This window comes from Plectropomus leopardus, chromosome 23, assembly GCF_008729295.1.
Source record: "Plectropomus leopardus isolate mb chromosome 23, YSFRI_Pleo_2.0, whole genome shotgun sequence".
Classification (NCBI taxonomy): domain Eukaryota; kingdom Metazoa; phylum Chordata; class Actinopteri; order Perciformes; family Serranidae; genus Plectropomus; species Plectropomus leopardus.
In genome coordinates, this window is record NC_056485.1 from 17395819 (window position 1) to 17415324 (window position 19506).

Below are 19506 nucleotides of genomic sequence, written 5' to 3' on the forward strand. Positions count from 1 at the left end.
GATGTCTCAGATTCAGCATTTTAGATCATTTATTATTATTGTATGTTAATTTTAGATATGTAAAGTTAATGTTTTGAGATTTTATTGCTGAAACCATAAACTGTAAACGCATTTATATGCAGTCTATGGTTGAAAATTAGAGTTGGAATCAGCCAATCAGATTACAGTATTCATACAGCGTCACCTGTCGCCACCTGCAGAGTGTGAGCTAGCTAAAGGCTAACAGTTTGGTGAAAAAACGGACAATAGGTTTGTATCTCACGAAATTAACCGCAAATATTCCGCAGGTGTATCCGTTTCGAAGTCGAAGTTGTTGTTTTTATTTTGCTTAAATGCAACATTTGCACAGAAAGTGGACCTAACAGTTTAGCCTGAGCGCTAATCCATTTACCTGCTAACGTGCTAATGCTAATATTTACAGGTAGTTGAAGAACAGTAAGCTAGCTGTGAAACCCAAACTTAGCTAAGCTACAAAGCATCAAACTTCTTCTTACAGTCATAAGTTTAGATATTTTGGGTATCTAAAAACTCCTCATTTAGTATTTTATCTCATTGATAATAAGAAGTCAAAATTAAGAACTGTGTAGAAAGTTTTAAGAATTTAACAGGACTTTAAGGCAGACTTAACGTTAGCTCAGTATGTTTTTGCATCCTGTATTTGCTACTTTAATAAGATTTGGAGCCACAATATTGCCTTATTTGAAGACAAATTACATGAAATAAAACTAACAATGCATCAAAATGTCAAAATTCATTTGATATTCATACACAGTAGTGTTAACATAATGACATAATAATACTTTGTTACATTACTTAAGTATTTTTTTGGAGTATCTGTACATTATATGAATTTTTATACTGTTAAATTTGACTTGTACTCCACTACATTTAAATAAAATGTATATTTTTACTGCACTGTATTCCCCTATACATCTTAGGTACTTTACTACTCAACAGGGGAGAAAGGGAGGAAGTAACAGACAGACAAATTCAGGAATAGGAGAGAAGAAAAACCTGGATTTTGTTTTTTAAATCCTTTAAGTTGAGAAAAAGATCTTGTTATTTATCAAGAGTAATGTACGCTCCATTATTAAGGTGGTGTATGTTAGGAGGTGTTTTATGATTTTGAGTAATCAAATTTCACTAAACTGCACCTTCATTTGAATCCAAACTTACTTTAATTTGATGTCCAGTAGGTTGTAATATGTGTTACCCCCCAAATAGGCCTGCTAAGAAAATACATGTCTCACAAATTGATTTTTTGTTGGCATTACCTCAATATGGTGAAGGTCTTTCAGTTTCTCCATGTATGTGATAGCTTTATGGAGCCTTCAACTTGTCTGCAGCTCTGCTCACCATTACTAAAATTTTACTGTCCTTCTCCACAGTTGTGGCCATGTCTCTCTGCGACGACACACTCCTGTGTAACTTCCCAAAGTGCCGGACCAGGCTAAGCGGCTTCGCCTGGGTCACAGCCTGCTCGCACGTTTTCTGCGATCAGCACGGGTCCGGTGAGTTCAGCCGCTCCCCCCGCCATCTGCCCGGCCTGCTCCTCTACGCTGTCTGGGAAGCTGGACATTGTGAGGATGGAGCTGTCGCCCTCTGAGGAGTACAAAGCCATGGTCCTGGCAGGTCTGCGACCAGATGTAATTTTGGACATCAGTGCCCGCGCTCTGGCCTTCTGGAGCTATCAGGTCAAACATCTTTCTGTTTGTGAACATCTGTGAGTCCTGAAATGTCTTTTTGTGTCAGTCTGCTCTTAGCCTGTCCGTGTCTTTGTGGACAGGTCCATCAGGAGCGCATGTATCAAGAGTACAGTCTGTCACGGGCGGAGACACAGCTGAAGCAGATGGAGAAGATGTTTGGACCCAGCAGAACCAGAGCAGAGAAATGGAGCTCACCAGCATGAGGGGGGAAATCGCCTCCCTGAAGAAAGTAAAATTCTTATTCGAATTTATTATTATTTATTGATTGTTTTTTTTCAGGCTTTTTGCCTTTATTTGACAGGAAAGGTGAGAGAGGGGGGATGACATGCAGCAGAGGCTAAGACCAGAACTGAAGCTGAGGATGCAGCCTCTGTACATTTGGCACCTGCTCTACCAACAGAGCTACTGGGCACCCAGACCGTTATCATTGTTAATTCACAATGTAACATTTGAAACAAGCGCCTAAGATGTTTTGCAAGTGCTGAAATTATTTGGCAAGGCTATTTTTTGGAAAAATATAATAGTTAAAACATGCCCTCTGACCTGCTAAGAAATACAGCTGTCATACTGTAATGTGTTAAAATCCAACCTTCGAGGGGAAGAGACAGAGGAATAGCTCCATGGTCATTATCTCTCTCTTTTTTGACTGTGGATGATGAAGAGACAAAATTAAGATACTCATAATGTTGTCTTCGCTCTTACTTTGTGATTTTTCGGTTAGGGCTCAATTTAGAAAGTTAGAAACCTATAAGATCAGAAGAACGTGTACAACCTTGTTTCCTTCAGGTGATGGAGGAGTACAAAAGGAGGTACAGCGATGTGTCCGAGAGGCTGATGGAGAGGAACAGGCAGTACCAGAAGCTACAGGGGCTGTACGACTCTCTGAGGCTGCGCAACATGGTGGTGGGTGTCGGGGAAAGAGACACGCTGCTACAACCAGCACTTCAAGAACTCAACACTGGTAAGAACATTTTAAGGTTTTAAAGGTACTCTATTTAAATAACAGCTTGGTTTTGTTGTGCAGAAGATTAATTGATATTTCACAATGTGAGAGGGGAGAGCTTGTGAACGATCAGGCTTGTGATATATTTCAGACTAAATCACAAATCGACCTCTGATTAATAAATGATGAAAATAATCACTATTTGCTACCAAAAACTATGTTTGTTATTTATTTATTAAGGGAGGGTCTGAGGATGGGTTTATTTTTGTATAATTATGATAGCTGTTACTGTTTTTTTCTTGTAGATACTGTTTGTTTTTTCTTGATTTAAACATGATTCATGTTGTTATTTCCTTTTGCGTAAAACCTCTATAAATAAAATACACAAAAACAAACAAAAAAACCCCAACAACAACAACGTTTGACAGGTAAAGACATAAACTTCAATTCTTTTATAAAATCGGTCGTCGCCTCACACTGATTAACGAGAAGAGGAAGGAAGCAGAGAGAGAATCGTGTTAAATGGCAGAAAGGAAGACACAGCTGTAGGTGTTTTGTCAGACTCATTAAGAAAGAACAGTAGGGAGTAATGAGCTGATTGTCTGTGTAAGGGAATTTTACTCAATGTAACAATGAGAGACATCCGTCAACCCCCAGGGGCGGCTCGGCAGGCGACTCCCCAGAGAAGCCCTCACTTTCTCTCCACGGGCCACGAAGGGGACAGCAGATTCTTCTCCTGCCTGGAGGCTGACGGAGCCAAGACCTTCTTCCAGTTCAGCTCCCCTGCCAGGGACGGAGGACGGCCCTTCATCAAGAAACACTGAGACAGCAACAGGTTTCATACCCCACTGCGGCACATTAACTGCACTACGTTTTATTTATATATATTAACAAAGTATTCTAATGATTTGGTATTTATTAAGTTGGCGGTGTGTTTGCCCTGAGTGCATTTATGTATTTGTTGTTTTTGTCCAATAAAAACAAATATTGGACTCAAAACTAGAAGTAAAGTCCATATTCATCCTTCAGTCCAGGTCCAAGTCATATATACGTAGCTGCATTTCATCCGTATGTGCCCATGTTTTCCAGATTTTGCGTTTATTTGATACTTGAGAAGGAAAGTTAACCTTTTGTCGAACCATCTCCTCCCCTTCACATCCCAGCTGGCCTAGAATGGCCTATAATATCTAAAAATAAAAAACAAAAAATAAATAAATTATAATAATAAATAATAAAAAAATATACTATTTAAATAAAAAATACAAATAAATGAAATAATGATAATAAAATCAATAAATTAAAAAAAACCCACAGAAATATGTCCAATGAGAAGATGAATGAGTACCAAAATAAATAGATTACATCAGATTTATTGAAAATATAAACGTAAAAGCTTCTCTTGCTTCTATTGAAAAACAGACAAATTTAGGTAATTAATTAATCCACACTGTTCCTGTCAGTGTTTTCATGTGTGTTTATTAATATCTGAAAAGTAGAAGTTAGGGGATTTGGGTAAGGGGACATAAACCAATCTTAACCTGCATGGGCCAAAAAAAACCCTCCTCTATTTTGACTTTTTTAGCTAAAAGAAATCAAATCAGACCTTTCTCTTTACTGATATAATACACATATTTATTGCTGGATGAATAACAGTAGATGGTCTGTCATGCTCACTGGGCGAGAATTAGATTTTTAGTGTTGTACAAATTAGAAATCAGTTTAATTTGATTATTTTGCAGCTATTATTGATTGGAAATAAATGGTGACGCATTGAAACATAGACTTGGATATTGTGCATTACGCAGCTGGTAAACTGATCAGCCCAGCTGCAGTGAATCAAGGATGCACGATAACATTGACACGTCACCTGTATCGTCATATAAAAGCTTTGAAATTGTATATTGCAGAGCCCCAATGGTCATGGAAAACATGGAAAAGTCATGAAATATCAGTCATGTTTTCCAGGCCTGAAAAAGTAACATAATTAGTGAAAATTATTAAGAGATTTGGAAAAGTGTTGTTTTTTGTGTGTAAGGAAATTGTTACAGTAATTTTCCATGGGTTGCCGTCTATGTAACGTAACATAACTTGCAAATTTATTTTCGGTAGCTGTCAATGTCCATGTGTGGCGTTTTATTCACTGCCACATACATCTCTTCCGTCACGTATGCCAGCTTGCCAAAATTATGTTTGTATAGAGTTTTAATGCAATATGTTTGAAAATTGCAGAGCAAGTCAAGCAAAAAAAAAAAGATCTGTTGTTATGGGTCCTACTATGACAAGTGTCTGCTGTGAAAATTGTTAAATGGATAAAATAGCACTGTAGTAAATTTCAGACAGTTTTTAGGCCCCCTGGTGGTCCTGAGACCCCACTCTGAGAACTGCTGTTCAAAGACGCCACTCAAACAAAATGTTTAAAAGTTGTTTTTTTCAGGGTAAACTGTAGTCACAATTCTGACATCACATTGTCATCATCACAGGTTCATTCATTTACAAAAAAAGAACTCAGAATACAAAAAAAAGAAATATTTATAAATATAAACAAAGAGTCTATCTAAAGACAAAGTAACAGGCTGACCTCTATATACAAAACAACACGGAAAACAGGCACAAACTTTGGAAAATCCGTATTCATCCCAACGCTTCTTCAAAACCAGAACAAATTGGTCCTTGCTGCACTTCTTGTTTCTCGCTCTGCTCATTCGCTCTGAGGCTTGTAGCTGACCGAGGCAGCGATCTGACTGTGGACGTTTTGTTTCTTGCCGTTGACGATGAGGAGCAGAGGAGAGTCCACTCGTATACTCCTGAAGTCAAACGACTGCCGCAGAGAGGAAATGCAAAAAAGGAAAGTCAGACCAATTTATAAAAAAGAAATTATTTTGTGTGTTTTGAATTACATGAACAATAACTGACCTTATCCTTATGTGTTATACTGTTTCGTTTGACTTGAGGTTCAGGAATGACGACAGTGTCTCCTATCAGGACGCCCCAGCTGTCCGCTGTGTTGTATACCATCACCACTATGCACGTCTCCTCGCTGTCCACCATGCCAAACGTACTGGAGGAAAAAAACAGCAAGATGTTACAACACAACTCCAAAAATCCAGAACTTTTTCTCCACAATTATGCTGAAACTGACTGCACTCACAAGGCCATGCGACCCTCAGAGGCCAGGCTGAACACCACCTTTCCCAAGGCGGCCACTCCGGCGTTGTGACCGTGGGAGAGGGAGGAGAGAGTTCGAGGCTCCAGGCTGCCGACGCGGCCTGTCGGGGAACGGAACTGAGGGGAGGAGCAGGGACCCAAAGCCGATGTGCTGAGGTTCGAGAGCATCGTCCTTAACCGACGCGCCTTCACCTTCCCCTGAAGAGGTGGAGACACTGAAGGTTAGGAGCGAAACACGAGACATGGCTGTGCTTTGCTGCCACCTTGTGGTGAAAAATGAAATATTTTTATCATCTTGATGACAATGTGCTGCCAATAGGGCTGGGTGATTGTGACCCTAAAATAATGTGAAAAAATATTTCACAAAATCACAAAACTTTGCAGCCATGCTCAAACTAGTTCTTATTGTTTAATTCTAATCTTAATTCAAAAAGCATTTAGTTTCCTGTTCCCAAGTCAGAATTTTAACTTTTTAAAATAAATTAATCATTCTTAAACTGAGATTTTGATGGCAAAAAATTAGGGATGCACAATAAAATCCAAATATCTTTGGGTCTTGGACTGCTGATGTTATGAAACAAGATGTTTGATTATGTCACCTCTAAGATCTTGTTTTTGGCATTTTTACTTCATACCTTGTTCTGTAAGAGTTCTGTGACTTTCCCCAGATACTCCAGCAGCTGTTTCTCTCTCTCCGGAGGCTCCTCCCAGCCCGGGTCGAGTGCCGCGGCTCGGCTGTAGCCGCCGAGCGCGGACCCATACATCTCCTCGTACTGGAACAGAGTGGCTCGGTTGAAGTGCAGCTCTGGGTAACAAGACGCAGCTCTGTCCACTTTTTCCTGCAAATGGAGTAAAACATGAATACAACAGTCCCTTTAGTACATCTAGATTTTAACAAACATGTTCAGTACTCACAGACTGTGTGTAGGCACTTAGAGCTTGTTGAGACAACTGTGGATTCTGTCCGCAGGTGAAAAATAGGGACACATAGGCATTTCCCAAAATATCTGTAAAAACAAAAACATAAAATACAGCTTTAGAATAGGGCATAATTGCACAGAAGTTATATCTTAACTGTAAATTTTTCTCTGCTTATTAAGTACAGAGACACTCTACTCACACCAGGATGTCCCGTCTGTGACGTCCAGCTGGACAGCTTGTCGGGCCATGTCCACACTCTCAAGCACCTGCTTGCCTTGTGCAGTGCTGTCCACCACCGGCAGCTGTCTCAGCACCATGGACAGGTTGCGTAGAGACACTTTGTTCTTGCTCTACAGAGATAGAAGGTAAAGTACAAGACTAATGAGTTATTAAGTGAAACCTAGTCTGGACAGATAGAAAGACATTTACACAGAAGTTTTAACGCATTCATTCAGAAACAATCTGTAGATTAGGTTAGTTATGTGTCAGTTTCTCTTGACAAAATGCCAGAAATGTTAACGTACAAATTGCAATTTTAAGTCTTCAAAATAAAATAAACTAGAATTTGTGCCTAGTTGTTGTATGCCTCAACAAAACCAGCCAAGTTTCACTTCCAGTTTACATTATGATGTCACAAGTAAGATGACCTTTGACCTTTTGGATATAAACTGCCATCACCTCATCATTTTATCCCATTAAACATTTGTGTGAAATTTTGTTACAATAACCAAATTAATTAGTTAGTCAGTGACCTTGACCTTTGCCACCAAATTCTAATCAGTTCATTCTTAGGTTCAAGTGGACGTCGGTGTGAAATTTAAAGAAATGCCTTCACAATGTGCTTGAGATATCACTTTCACGAGAGTGGGACAGATTCAAGATAGAATAGAAGAATAAAATAGATAAGGTCATGGTGACCTTGACCTTTGACCACCAATATCTAATCAGTTCACTGTTAACTTCAAATCGATGTTTGCGCAACTTTTGACTAAATTCTCTCAACGTATTCTTGTTATTTTGCGTTAAGAAGAATAAAATAGACAACGTCACAGTGACCTTGACCTTTGGCCACCAAAATCGTATCAGTTCACTGTTAAGTCCAAGTGGATGTTTACGCCACATTTGAAGAAATTCTCTCATAGTGTTCTTGTGATATTGCATTAAGATGAATAAAATAGACAAGGTCAGAGTGACCTTGACCTTTGACCACCAAAATCTATTAATTTTATTATTAAGTCCAAGCGGATGTTTGTGCCAAAGGTGCTCTTGAGATGTCACATTCACATAAAGGACAGACAACCTGATAACACCGGCACGTAGGCATTTAAAGACTTGCATCATGCAAAGCTTTTAAACAGAGGCTCACTATTACAGCACCTTATGTGTTACTGTATATATTTCGGTATGTGGTGCTTGAATTATGGCTTTTTATGTGAAAAGCCAAAAGGGACAGAATGAAAATGCATGCTTCACTGACTCCCTCTCTTTGTCCTCACTGTACCTGTTGCAAGGAACCGGTGAAGCAGTTCTTGGCACCGATCAGGTCTCCTTTTTTCCAGTACTGCTCCCCCAACGTGTTCCAGGCCTCGACCAGGCCGGGCTCCAGCTTCACAGCGCGGGAAAGGCACTCTTCTGCTACGGCGCTGAAGTCCGGAGCCACGTTGAGACACCTGCCCTTCTGCAGCAGAAACTCTGCTTTGTGTTTAAAGTGATCTGTGGGGAAAAACAGATGCAGTAAGTGCGAATTATACTCTGAGGCGCTGTTGTGTAAAATGTAGCACTCACCTTCTTTCTCCTCCAGCTTCTTTAGAGTCTTCGCGATCTCCTGTGCGACATCGTTTTGTTTCTTCCCAGCTTCCTCCATACTGTGAGTCTCAAAATAGCAATCTCTGAAATTATACAGTTCATCCACGAGTTCCTGTGATGGGAGGGTGTGGAGAAGGAGAGGGGAGGGTGGGTAGATGTTGGAAAAAAGTGAGTTTTTTTTAACACATTTAAAAATAGATCAAAGGCATATTTCTTTCAGCTTAATCTGCCGGTGGCACAATATTGAGTTGTGAAAAGAGAAAAACTGGGGCAATCGTGCTATTGGAAAAGCACTAAAGTACCAGCAGCATACTAATGGTATTTTGTAATATCTGCATTTTTTTTTGCAGTTTGTCACTTAATACATCAGACAAATCAATAACAGAATAACAGTAAAATTACTATGGTTGTTTATTTGATTTACAGAAAATATTTTAACTTGTACAATTTTTATCATGGTTTTATTATTTGAAGTGCTTGTTTTCTTAAAAAAAAACATCTACTGGTCCTCAGACTCACCATGTGTAATGAAGGCTTCTGTCATAAAAAAAAAAAAAATAATAATAATAATAAAAAACCTTTAAAAAATCTAAAAACAAATATTTGGGGAGGGAGGATTTTCCCCAGTCACTCAAAAATATTTATATTTGTAGCTTTGGGCAGGGTCATGATGTTAAAATACTTAATAGTCTTATAGAATAGTCAGCTGTGTAGTTCTGGTACAACCTAACTTTGCACATGGTAAATTGCACATTTAATTCTCCCACTTTACCTTACTGCATACTAAAACTAACTTCTACCACTATGCATATTTGAGTTTATATATTTTTTAGTCTATTTTAATTTTTTTTTTAGCATTTAATATTTTAGTATTCTTATGTTTCTATTATTTTTTAGTATATTCCTTATATTGTATTCCTATGTGCTATATATATATTCTAAACCTATTATTCCATGTATAATAGATTTATATCTTACAGAATGAGTTTATTTTTCCGTCTATTCATCCATCTATCAATAATATTAAATACAGATGTATCTGTATGATAGGTACTCTAACAACTGTAACCATGTACATCTATACTTGGTGTCTACAAATACACGTAGGGTTATTGATAAGGAGTAATTTAGATGTGAAACATTAATTTAACATATTTAAAAGATGATTTTAGCGCATCTCTGGTGCCCTTACATGGTGCATTAACGAGGGCATGCTGACAATCTGGTGACTCAGCAAGAACTGGACAACTGCAAGCTCAGCCTGCATACAAAAAGAGTCATTTATCTGAATTTTAACGGGGTAAAAGTAAAGATTTTAAGTTATTCTATTGACGGAATAAGGTGTATGACAGTTATAAACCTGATATTTTATCACAAATAAATGCTGAATATTAAAACGAGGTCTGTTAGCTCGGCAGTTGTTATAGTAACGAGTCGCTAAGGAAGTCAATTAAGAGGCAGCGCGACACTGAGCTCGTGAGAAGTCAACAAAAGACGAAGCCTCGGACACTTGGTGGCTTTAAACGTTAATTAAATGTTATTAAAAATACGCACCTTCATAATTTGCAGCTCGTTTTTCTCTTTAACAGGCTCGCCACTCTTCTCTTCCTCCGCCATCTTTACGCCAAGTTAGCTTAAAGTAGAAACAGCCGGGGAAAACAGCCGCTGCAGTGACGCAAAACGCACCAAAATTAATATATGGGTTTTATTTATAAAGCTTTAATGTTAATATAATGACGGAAAACATGTCTTTGCTGAAATTGCACCAATGCGATGAATTTTAGCTCACAGGAAACAGGCTTTTAATTTCTGAGACGTCGGAAGTTGAAGTCGTCCGTGCACAAAATGAATCCGACAAAGAACATTTTCACGATAAACCCCGTGAACCCAAAACACGTTGGTGTGATTTCTTTCGAAAACATGGAGGAAAAGTCAAAAAGCAACCTGGTGTAAAATATTCTATTAATTGTAAGAAATTAGTAGATTTTGATTTTGATTTTTTTTAAAGGCTAGGGTGAAATTTCTCAGGAAAAATATTTAAAAATCTAGGGAAACCTCTATAATTATCATAATGACATACGTAAAAGTATGTAATAGAATTCGTTATTTTTAAGCATTTTCTTTTCCTTTTTGTAAATGTTTGTTGTTGTTGTCATTGTTGTTTATAATTTAATTTGAAAACATGGGGAAAAAAAGGCAATGAGCAACTTGGCATGAAATGTTTCATAAATTGCAAGAAATTAGTAGATTTGGAATAGTGTAATAATAAAATAATAATAATAGTAAGGAGAGTTAGGGTAACATTTCTAGAGAAAGGGGAAAAACAGCTAGGGGTAAAAACTATATAGCTATCATAATGGGAAAAAAGGCAATGAAAACCCTGGTACGAACTGTTCCATAAATTGCAATAAATGAAAGTGGGTAAAATGTCTAGGGGAAACATTTTTTTTTCAAAAGCAAGTGAAAAATGTCATACTAAACTGTGTTATAATTATATTTTTAAAATTATTTTGACAAATTTATTTATTTTTTTTAAAGTTCATTTTCTTGTTTTTTCTTCTTTTTTTAAAATTGTATATTCCCACTTTGTTATTTGTGCTAATTTTACGGTAATTTTCTTGTACCGTAAAAAAAAACAAAAAACAATTTGCTATGAAAGGGTTAACATATATATGTTTATAATTGACTATTTTTTCGTAGCTAAAATACAGCTTTAAGTATAGTCTTATAAGGGTATTTTTATTTTGCATCGGCACCCCTCAGCCGGAACGTTTCTCTCTCAAGTTGCTGCTCCGGTGCTTTTTCACAGTGTACCATACATTTTTCGCTCCAAACACGGCGGACAACTGTTGTTGTTGTCTGAAAAGTGTTTATAGCGCTCGCGTGTCGGTGTTTTTGTCGAGTCCAGCTCGTCATGTCGGACACGTGGAGCAACATCCAGGCGCACAAGAAGCAGCTGGACTCTCTGCGGGAGAGGCTGCAGCGGCGGCGGAAAGACCCGACGCAGCTGTCCGCGGGTACGGTGACACCGCCGAGCGGGACCAGCGGGGCAGCAAACACTGTTTTTGGTTTGAAATCATCAGTACAGCATTTAACCGGTTAATTAGTTAATTACTGAGTCTATAAATTGTCAAGAGTGAAGTTAAATGCCCGCGTTTCGTCCCCTGAGACCTTAAAATCGCTGCTTTTAGTAGCAAATGTTATTTGTAGTTTGTGTTGTTGTGTTTGTGGTATCTCACTGTTTGCTATTAGATTAACTCTTTAAAACCCGAGGAAATTGGCTTGGTGTCTTTCAAAAACATTGAGAGAAATTAACAAAAAGTTTTTTAAAAAATTACATGAAAAATTATACATTAAAATAAAAAGTAGAGTTAAAAAAAACAATCTGTAACAGCACTTAAAAGTTCTCATAATTTTGTAACATAACTTTAAATATGTACGTTTCCCCTAGACATTTGGCGGTGGCTGGGGTTGACTTTTTTCTTTATTTTTTCTTTTTGACTCTTTCCTTGAGCCTCCCTCCACTATAAATTAGTTATTAGATTTTAAAAACCTTTGATGTTTGAAAGTTAAAAGATAAATATTAATTCTGGAGTTGGAAAAAGCTTGGTTTTTCTCTCTTGGTGTGCATGCTGGTTTATTTTTGGCTTGATTCAAAATGAGACGTAGAATTAAGTGATTTTAATGAAGTAACGCTGTTTTAAGCTTAGATTTGGTTATGTTTTTTTCAGACATGATGTGTTGGGGGATTGTTGAAAGGTTAAAGGTGTAGGCACTATAATGAACAGTTTCTTGTTTTCATAAATGGTGTGATTTTGGTGGTTTTTAAAAGAAAACATGCCTTTCAAACCTGCCCCGGCGCCAGTAATTTACTGTAAGGCTGCATAACTTTAATAGAAAGACAGAGAAGTGCAACACTGTGTATCACAACAACATAAATGTATTCATCAGTGTTATGTAGTTTTTCCACATTAAAAAAAGAAAGGTGAGTTCACTACTACAAGGTGTTACTCTGCCTGAAGGTCTTAAAAGTCCTGGATACAAAGTTTATTTTTACATTGTAGCACCAAACTCGTGTTTTAGGCTTCTCTTTCTAATGATGCCAAGTGTCAAATGACTATTTTCGGTCCTGGAATTTTATCAAACAGGACTGTTAAGTTTTCTGTCTAAATGATCTTAAAAATCTCGTCAAGCTTAAAAACCTCAAAACGCTGAACTCTTGTTTTCTCCTCTCGGTCAGACGGTGGAAGCAGTGCGGAGGGTTCCACAGTCAGGAGTGACAGCCCGGCTCCGTCAGCGCCGCCGCCCTCTCAGGAGGAGACGGAAAAACCACCAGACCCCGAACTAGAGAAAAGACTGCTGGGATATCTGTCCGATCTGAGTCTCTCGCTGCCGACAGACTCCCTCGCCATCACAAATGAACTCAGTGTGAGTCTAAGCGTTCAAGTTTTAAAGATGAAAGTAAAATTATGTCGGCTGTAACATAACATTCTTTTTTATTTTTATTTTTTTTATACAGTCAGAAACAGCTGTCAGTCACGGATGCATCCAGAGTCTACTGCTAAAATTCTCCGCTCAGGAGCTCATCGAAGTCCGGCAGCCCACCTCAGCCTCTTCTTCTACTTCTTCCTCGCCATCAGTCGTGGTGGCAGTGGACCACACAAAACTATGGGCCATGATCGGGTCTGCGGTCGGAGCCCAGCGAGCCGGAGTCAAGAGAAAAGCAGAAGATCCGGCCCATCATAAAAGAGCTGCAGGCTTCCCGCCCTCGCTTCAGAGCTCTGCTTCTCCTCCGCACTCCTCCTTCACCTCTCTGACGCCGGCGTCCTCCTCGCAGCTGGCGGGGCCTTCGGCGTCGGGGAGCGGGGCCGAGAAGAAGGGCAGGAGCAGTAAAAGCCAGTCGTCCCACTTGGACATGGAGATCGAGAGTCTCCTGAACCAGCAGTCCACCAAAGAGCAGCAGAGCAAGAAGGTACGTCTCTCGCCAGAATCCTTAAAACCTGTTACATTTCCAAAGACGGTAAAACGGGATTTTTACCTCTGTGATGTGATCTGTCCCCAGGTGAGCCGAGAGATTCTGGAGCTGCTGAACGCCAGCACAGCGAAGGAGCAGTCCATCGTGGAAAAGTTTCGATCACGCGGCCGAGCTCAGGTCCAAGAGTTCTGCGACCACGGGACCAAAGAGGAGTGTGTGCGCTCCGGAGACACACCGCAGCCGTGCACCAAGTTACACTTCCGGTAAGTTACTCTCAGAACACTTTGTACTGTATTTGTACTGTGCTTTATGGTACAATGCAGTTTACAAATTTAGTATGTTATATTCTTAATTCATAAGACTTTAAAAACACTGAGACACGGGAAATATGATTTTATTAATCTTTTTTTCTGATATTGCATTGTAAAATCTCAAAATAGTTGGTAACATCTATTTTTTTCTTAAATAATTTAATAATTTCCTTTTCAGAAACTGGTTACAATGTGAATTCAAGCAGGTGGAATCTCACATGCAGATTGAGAAACACAAAATCGGCAAGAAAACAAGCCAGAAACGGCAGATATTTCCCACTTCTGTTAGAAAACCAAATAGATACTTTAACAATAATTTAATGTCCTTTGTCTTCTTCTACCCTCATTGGCCTGAAGATGTCACTATAATCAAGGTTTGAAAAATACGAACACTCGGAGAATCACGTGATGAAACGCTGCCGTGCCTCAAGTAAATAAAGGTCAAATGTTCAAACCCAGAAAGGCTTTTCTGCAACATCAGTTATATTATAATCACATTGAAAAGAATACTGCATTTTTTAAGTGTTTTCATCTGAAAAATATACTTTTTTTTTTAGTTTCTCCTCATACTAAATGATGGTCTACGGTTGTGATTCTCCACCTAGTAATCAAGTCTCAGAATAAATCTTAGGTGTCATCAGATGAATAATGAGGTCAAAAACATTCAACTTTTCTAAAGGGATCGATAGTCCTTTGTGAAATGTTGGATAATTTATTCCTTCAGGCAAATTATTGAAATAAAACAACATTATAATGACACCGTATTTAAGAGGTCACAGGTAAACATTGTTTTGAGGTGGCACAATACACAAAGGTTGGAAAACTTCTGATTTAATAAAATTAACTGACTTGTTGAAAGTTGATATTTTTCCAGGGTACATATATATTTATATTTGCCTTCCCGTGTTTCAACTTTTGCGTATTTTCTCGTTCAGTCGCATCATCAACAAGCACACAGACGAGAGCCTCGGCGACTGCTCCTTCCTCAACACGTGTTTCCACATGGACACCTGCAAATACGTCCACTACGAGATCGACAGTCCTCCAGAGGCCGAGGGGAGCCTGCTGGGGCCCCAGGCAGGGACCACGGAGCTCGGCCTCTGTGCAGGGGACGCGGACAGCAACGTGGGCAAACTGTTCCCCTCGCAGGTGAGGAGGAGACGAGGGAAGAGACTGAGGGATGTAGATATTTTTTGGTCAGTTACAAAAATGACAGATTGTGTTTCTTTGCAGTGGATCTGCTGCGATATCCGCTACTTAGACGTGTCCATCCTCGGGAAGTTTGCCGTGGTGATGGCCGATCCTCCGTGGGACATCCACATGGAGCTGCCTTACGGTACGCTGACCGACGACGAGATGAGAAAACTCAACATCCCCATCCTGCAGGACGACGGCTTCCTCTTCCTCTGGGTCACCGGCAGGTAATTACAAGAATCCAAACAGTTTATGAACACGGCTCGTAGTGATTCAAAGTGCATTTTTCTCTGTTTTTAAGGGTTTTTTTGTGTTTCTGAAAGATTGGAGTTAAATGTAGACCTAGCGGGGACGATTTTGAGAGGCCTTCATGAGACCTTCCACCGAAAAAAAGGATAGATTTTAACAGGTCAACAGCAATGATCCTTGTCTTGATGCTCCACCATCAAGATGTCCTTAGAAAAAAAAACAATTTACCACGTAGTTTAAGTTCCTTGGTTGGTCAATATTTTCACCAACAGATCTAAAAAAAAAAAAAAAAATCTTCAGCTCTGACTTTTATAAAATCTATATAAACTTTTACAGTAAATGTCACTGTAACCAAAGTTAAAAATATGAACAGTACATTTGAAAAATTAGGCAATTCTCTGCAGTTTTCTCTTGTTTCTCTGTTTTGAAGTGATACAGAAAAGTTGCACTCTGTTCCCGTCATTCAAGTTCAAAAGTTCAAGTTCATGCAGTTAGACGTGAGCAACATTTTTTGAAACTGGTCCGGTATTGAGCACTGCAGCAGCTTTGAACTGGTGCCTGTTTGTGCCATTTTCATCCTTTAAAAGTTGTTTTTTTCCACCGACAGGCTCAGATTGTTATTATAAGTGTCTGACGAGATTATGGAAAAGATCTCTACAAACATGGACCTTTTTGTCACGAAAATAAAAACCTTTTTGTTAACCAGGCACAGCCGTGAAAGCCTTATCTGGCTGCGGCACGGAAATTTGTTGTTCCCACTCGTTCCACAAAAACGTGGGAAAAAAGGGTCAAGGTTGAAAAATGCTGAAGTTAGTCTTTCAGTAATTACAGAGGGGTTTATCAAATCTAATAAAACTTAATCCTCAAACATTTTCAATCAACGGCGGCACATTTATAAGAGTTGGCAGGGTCCAAGTTCTGCACATATAAATATAATTGTATCTGCTCAAACTAATCACCCGCCTGATTTCTCCTCACAGGGCCATGGAGCTGGGCAGAGAGTGTCTCAGTCTTTGGGGGTATGTCTTTCCGTCATCACTTTTTCACGGCACCAGATATTTTTAATAAATTATCAGCTTTTTTGAAACTGATGTTTTCATTTTCATCTGTCAGCTATGATCGAGTGGACGAAATCATCTGGGTGAAAACGAACCAGCTTCAGAGAATCATCCGCACAGGGAGGACGGGCCACTGGCTGAACCACGGGAAGGAGCACTGTCTCGTATGTTTGTCTTCTTACGTGTCATTTTTATATATATTCTGTCGTACACTGTATGAGCTGGAACAAAGCTGCTGAGCTCAGAGCTTGAGGAGTTTTTGCCTTCGGCATGTTCATTTTTGGTAGTTAAAGAGACTGCACAATAGCTTGAAGGTGTTTTGAAGCGAAGCGCTGAGCTGCTTCAGGCTCATTCTTTGTAAACATGCCTCCAAAGGCGTGTCAGATAAATGCCGAAAATATAAAACATACCATTTGTTTCTTTTCAGGTGGGTGTGAAGGGAAACCCTCAGGGATTTAACAGAGGTTTGGACTGTGATGTCATTGTAGCTGAGGTAAATTATTATATCAGCTGTCATAGTTACTGTATTTATGATTTCTACTGCCTGAAAAATTCGCTTCAGATATGATACAGATTATATCACCTTTATCTGAAACTCTTTTCCAGGTCCGCTCCACCAGTCACAAACCGGATGAGATCTACGGGATGATAGAGAGACTCTCGCCCGGCACCAGAAAGATCGAGCTCTTCGGTCGACCCCACAACGTCCAGCCCAACTGGTAACGCACCATCACGCTTTTATTTAAAGGCCAAGGAGCTGTTTTACACATTTTACATGCACTTACAGACCTTTTTATGTCTCCATGCCAAAGATAACCGTGGCTTTATGTGGCTTTATGTTTTTTGGTTGTCCGCCCGTTTTTGAATGGGATATTTCAGTGCCTTCAGGGTATTTACTCAATTTTGGCACAAACGTCCACTTGACTCGAGAATGTACTTATTAGAACTTGGTGGTCAAAGGTCACTGCGACCTTGCAATTGTCCAGTTTTCATGTATGCAATATCTCAAGAGTGCCTCAAAGGAATTTCTTTAAATTTGGCACAAACGTCCACTAGGACATAAGGTCATTGTGACCTTGCACCCATTCCATTATTGTGAAAACAATATCTCAAGAAGGTTTTCAGAGAAGTTTCTTGATTTTGGCACAAATGTTAATATGGGCTTCAACAATTAATTGTGACCTTATGAACGTTTCAAGAACGTCTTGAGGGAATTTTATTTGAATTTGGCATAAATATCCCATTGGACTCAAGTATGAACAGATTAGAATTTGGTGTTTAAAGGTCAAGGGTCACTGTGACCTTGCATATGTCCCGTTGTCATAAATGCATCTCAAGAACACTTTTAGCTAATTTCTTCAAATTCGACACAAACGTCCACTTAGACTAGAGGATAAATAAATTAGACTTTGGTGGTAAATTCTCACTCTGACCTCATGTTGTTATCTTAAGAAAATCTTGAGGGAATTTCTGCAAATGTGGCACAAACGTCTACTTGGATTTACCAATCAACTGATTACAACTGGGAGGCGCTAATTGTAGTTTCGCCTTCACTTCAGGGTAACTCTTGGAAACCAGCTCGATGGCATCCATCTGTTGGATCCTGACGTCGTGGCTCGATTTAAGAGTCGTTATCCAGACGGCGTCATCTCCAAACCCAAGAGCATGCAGTGATGACTTTGTCAGTGGTCGCAGGTTTGGAGAACTTTGTCTAAAGACTGCTTTTTGTTTTTTTATACCAGTGCACTCTTTTTTTTAAAAATAAATGTCACATTAAGAAATAATGTTAATCACTTTTGGTGTTGCTTTCGGTGGAATGTTTCCCTCATTTCTGGTTTTCACTGTGTGTAATCGCCACATTTAATGCTACAAAACTTCACATTCAACATCGACAAAAACACAGGAGACATTTTTTAGTGTACATTTTTAGTTATTTTGTTAGTAAAGAATAAAGATTCTTTCCTTTTGACATACTGTAGGTTTTGAATAAGTGATGATGAGTTTTGCAACAAAGGACAAACACTGAATTTTAACATTTCAGCAGGTGTTTCACAGTCATTTGGGATCAGCACATAACATTCACGTGTTTATTGTGGGCAAATACAGAAACAAGTTCATCCTAAAAGTCTGAAGTTATTTTTGTTAATAAAAACAGGAAATACATTTTGATATCAAATGCAACCAGGAGTTTTTTTTTTTTATTATTAGAAGTAGAGAAATTAGCGAGGGTGAGCTGAAGCCAAACATGACATAATGCCTAATAGAAATATGTTTTGTTGTGGAGCTCAGTTTGCTTAATGCTTTCAAAAGAGGAACTAACTAAAGGCAAAAAAAGCTGCTGAGCATCTTCCTCTGTTTTATTTCAGGATAAGAAAGTAAACCAGGCGTGGTTATAAGAAATGTCAACTGTCTGTTGAGAAATGTGATATCACAATGATGATCAGGTTAGATAGAGACATCCATCATCATACATCAGGGTTCCCACATCCTTGAAATCCATAGAAGTTGGCTAAGCTGAGGGGAAAAATCAAGGCCTTTATATAGACAGAAATAGAAAGGGGTCATTGAAAGTGCTTGAAGTGCAAGAATAGAAATTGAAAGTTCTTTTTATACGTTTTTAATCGATGTTTGGGGGCTACGTTCTTCTGTCTGCATATGAGTCTCCCACAGTTGTGTCACTGTGTCACGTTTGACTTGCCTCGAGAAAGTGTGACAGTCCTGTTTGTGCCTGAATAATTGAAACGAATGCGTGATGGGTCCTTGAATTTGATTGCCTGGATGTCGACCTCTGAATGTGGCCACTCTGCTGTGTTTGAGTTGACTGATTAGCCTCGCATTGTGACAGGACACAGCGGTTTACTGGTTAAAATATGTCTTAAAATATCACTCATTGTCGTAGCTTGTTTTTACTTTGCTCCGTCTCACTCGGTTTTGCAGCAACACAATCTGGTTAAGATTGAAGTGTAATAAGTTGTCTGATATCAGGCAACAAATTGTTCCTGTAAAGTCCTTGAATTTGTTGTTTAAGCAAATTGTTTTTATTTCTTTCAAAAACACAGGAAGAAGGCAATGAGCAACTTACAAAAATTGACCGAAAAATTAGCAAGAAATTGCTAAAAAAAAAAAAAAGTTGCAAGAAAAAGACCTGAAATTAGCATCAAAAAAGAAGAAAAAAAAG

General features: G+C 38.9%; 3 protein-coding genes across 3 annotated transcripts; 2 read left to right on the forward strand and 1 right to left on the reverse strand.

Moving 5' to 3' along the window:
* Positions 1–1396: 1396 nt before the first annotated feature.
* Positions 1397–3473, forward strand: LOC121961817 (E3 ubiquitin-protein ligase CCNB1IP1-like). Its single transcript, XM_042511858.1, is given in 6 exon segments — positions 1397–1528; positions 1530–1694; positions 1787–1858; positions 1861–1935; positions 2493–2667; positions 3307–3473. Coding segments are annotated over 6 exon segments (786 nt in total).
* A 1589-nt stretch (positions 3474–5062) lies between these two features.
* ttc5 (tetratricopeptide repeat domain 5) lies at positions 5063–10365 on the reverse strand. The gene is made up of 9 exons (XM_042512404.1): positions 10096–10365; positions 8521–8653; positions 8237–8448; positions 6935–7085; positions 6730–6821; positions 6450–6653; positions 5798–6012; positions 5563–5707; positions 5063–5467 (listed from the first exon to the last, which is right to left on the reverse strand). Exons 1-9 carry the CDS (start codon positions 10156–10158, stop codon positions 5348–5350), a joined length of 1335 nt encoding a protein of 444 aa, XP_042368338.1. The 5' UTR covers positions 10159–10365; the 3' UTR covers positions 5063–5347.
* A 969-nt stretch (positions 10366–11334) lies between these two features.
* On the forward strand, positions 11335–19271 carry mettl3 (methyltransferase like 3). The gene is made up of 11 exons (XM_042512764.1): positions 11335–11558; positions 12782–12969; positions 13061–13513; positions 13604–13779; positions 14763–14976; positions 15061–15248; positions 16251–16289; positions 16384–16492; positions 16756–16821; positions 16935–17047; positions 17888–19271. Exons 1-11 carry the CDS (start codon positions 11456–11458, stop codon positions 18000–18002), a joined length of 1764 nt encoding a protein of 587 aa, XP_042368698.1. The 5' UTR covers positions 11335–11455; the 3' UTR covers positions 18003–19271.
* The last annotated feature ends 235 nt before the right edge of the window (positions 19272–19506 follow it).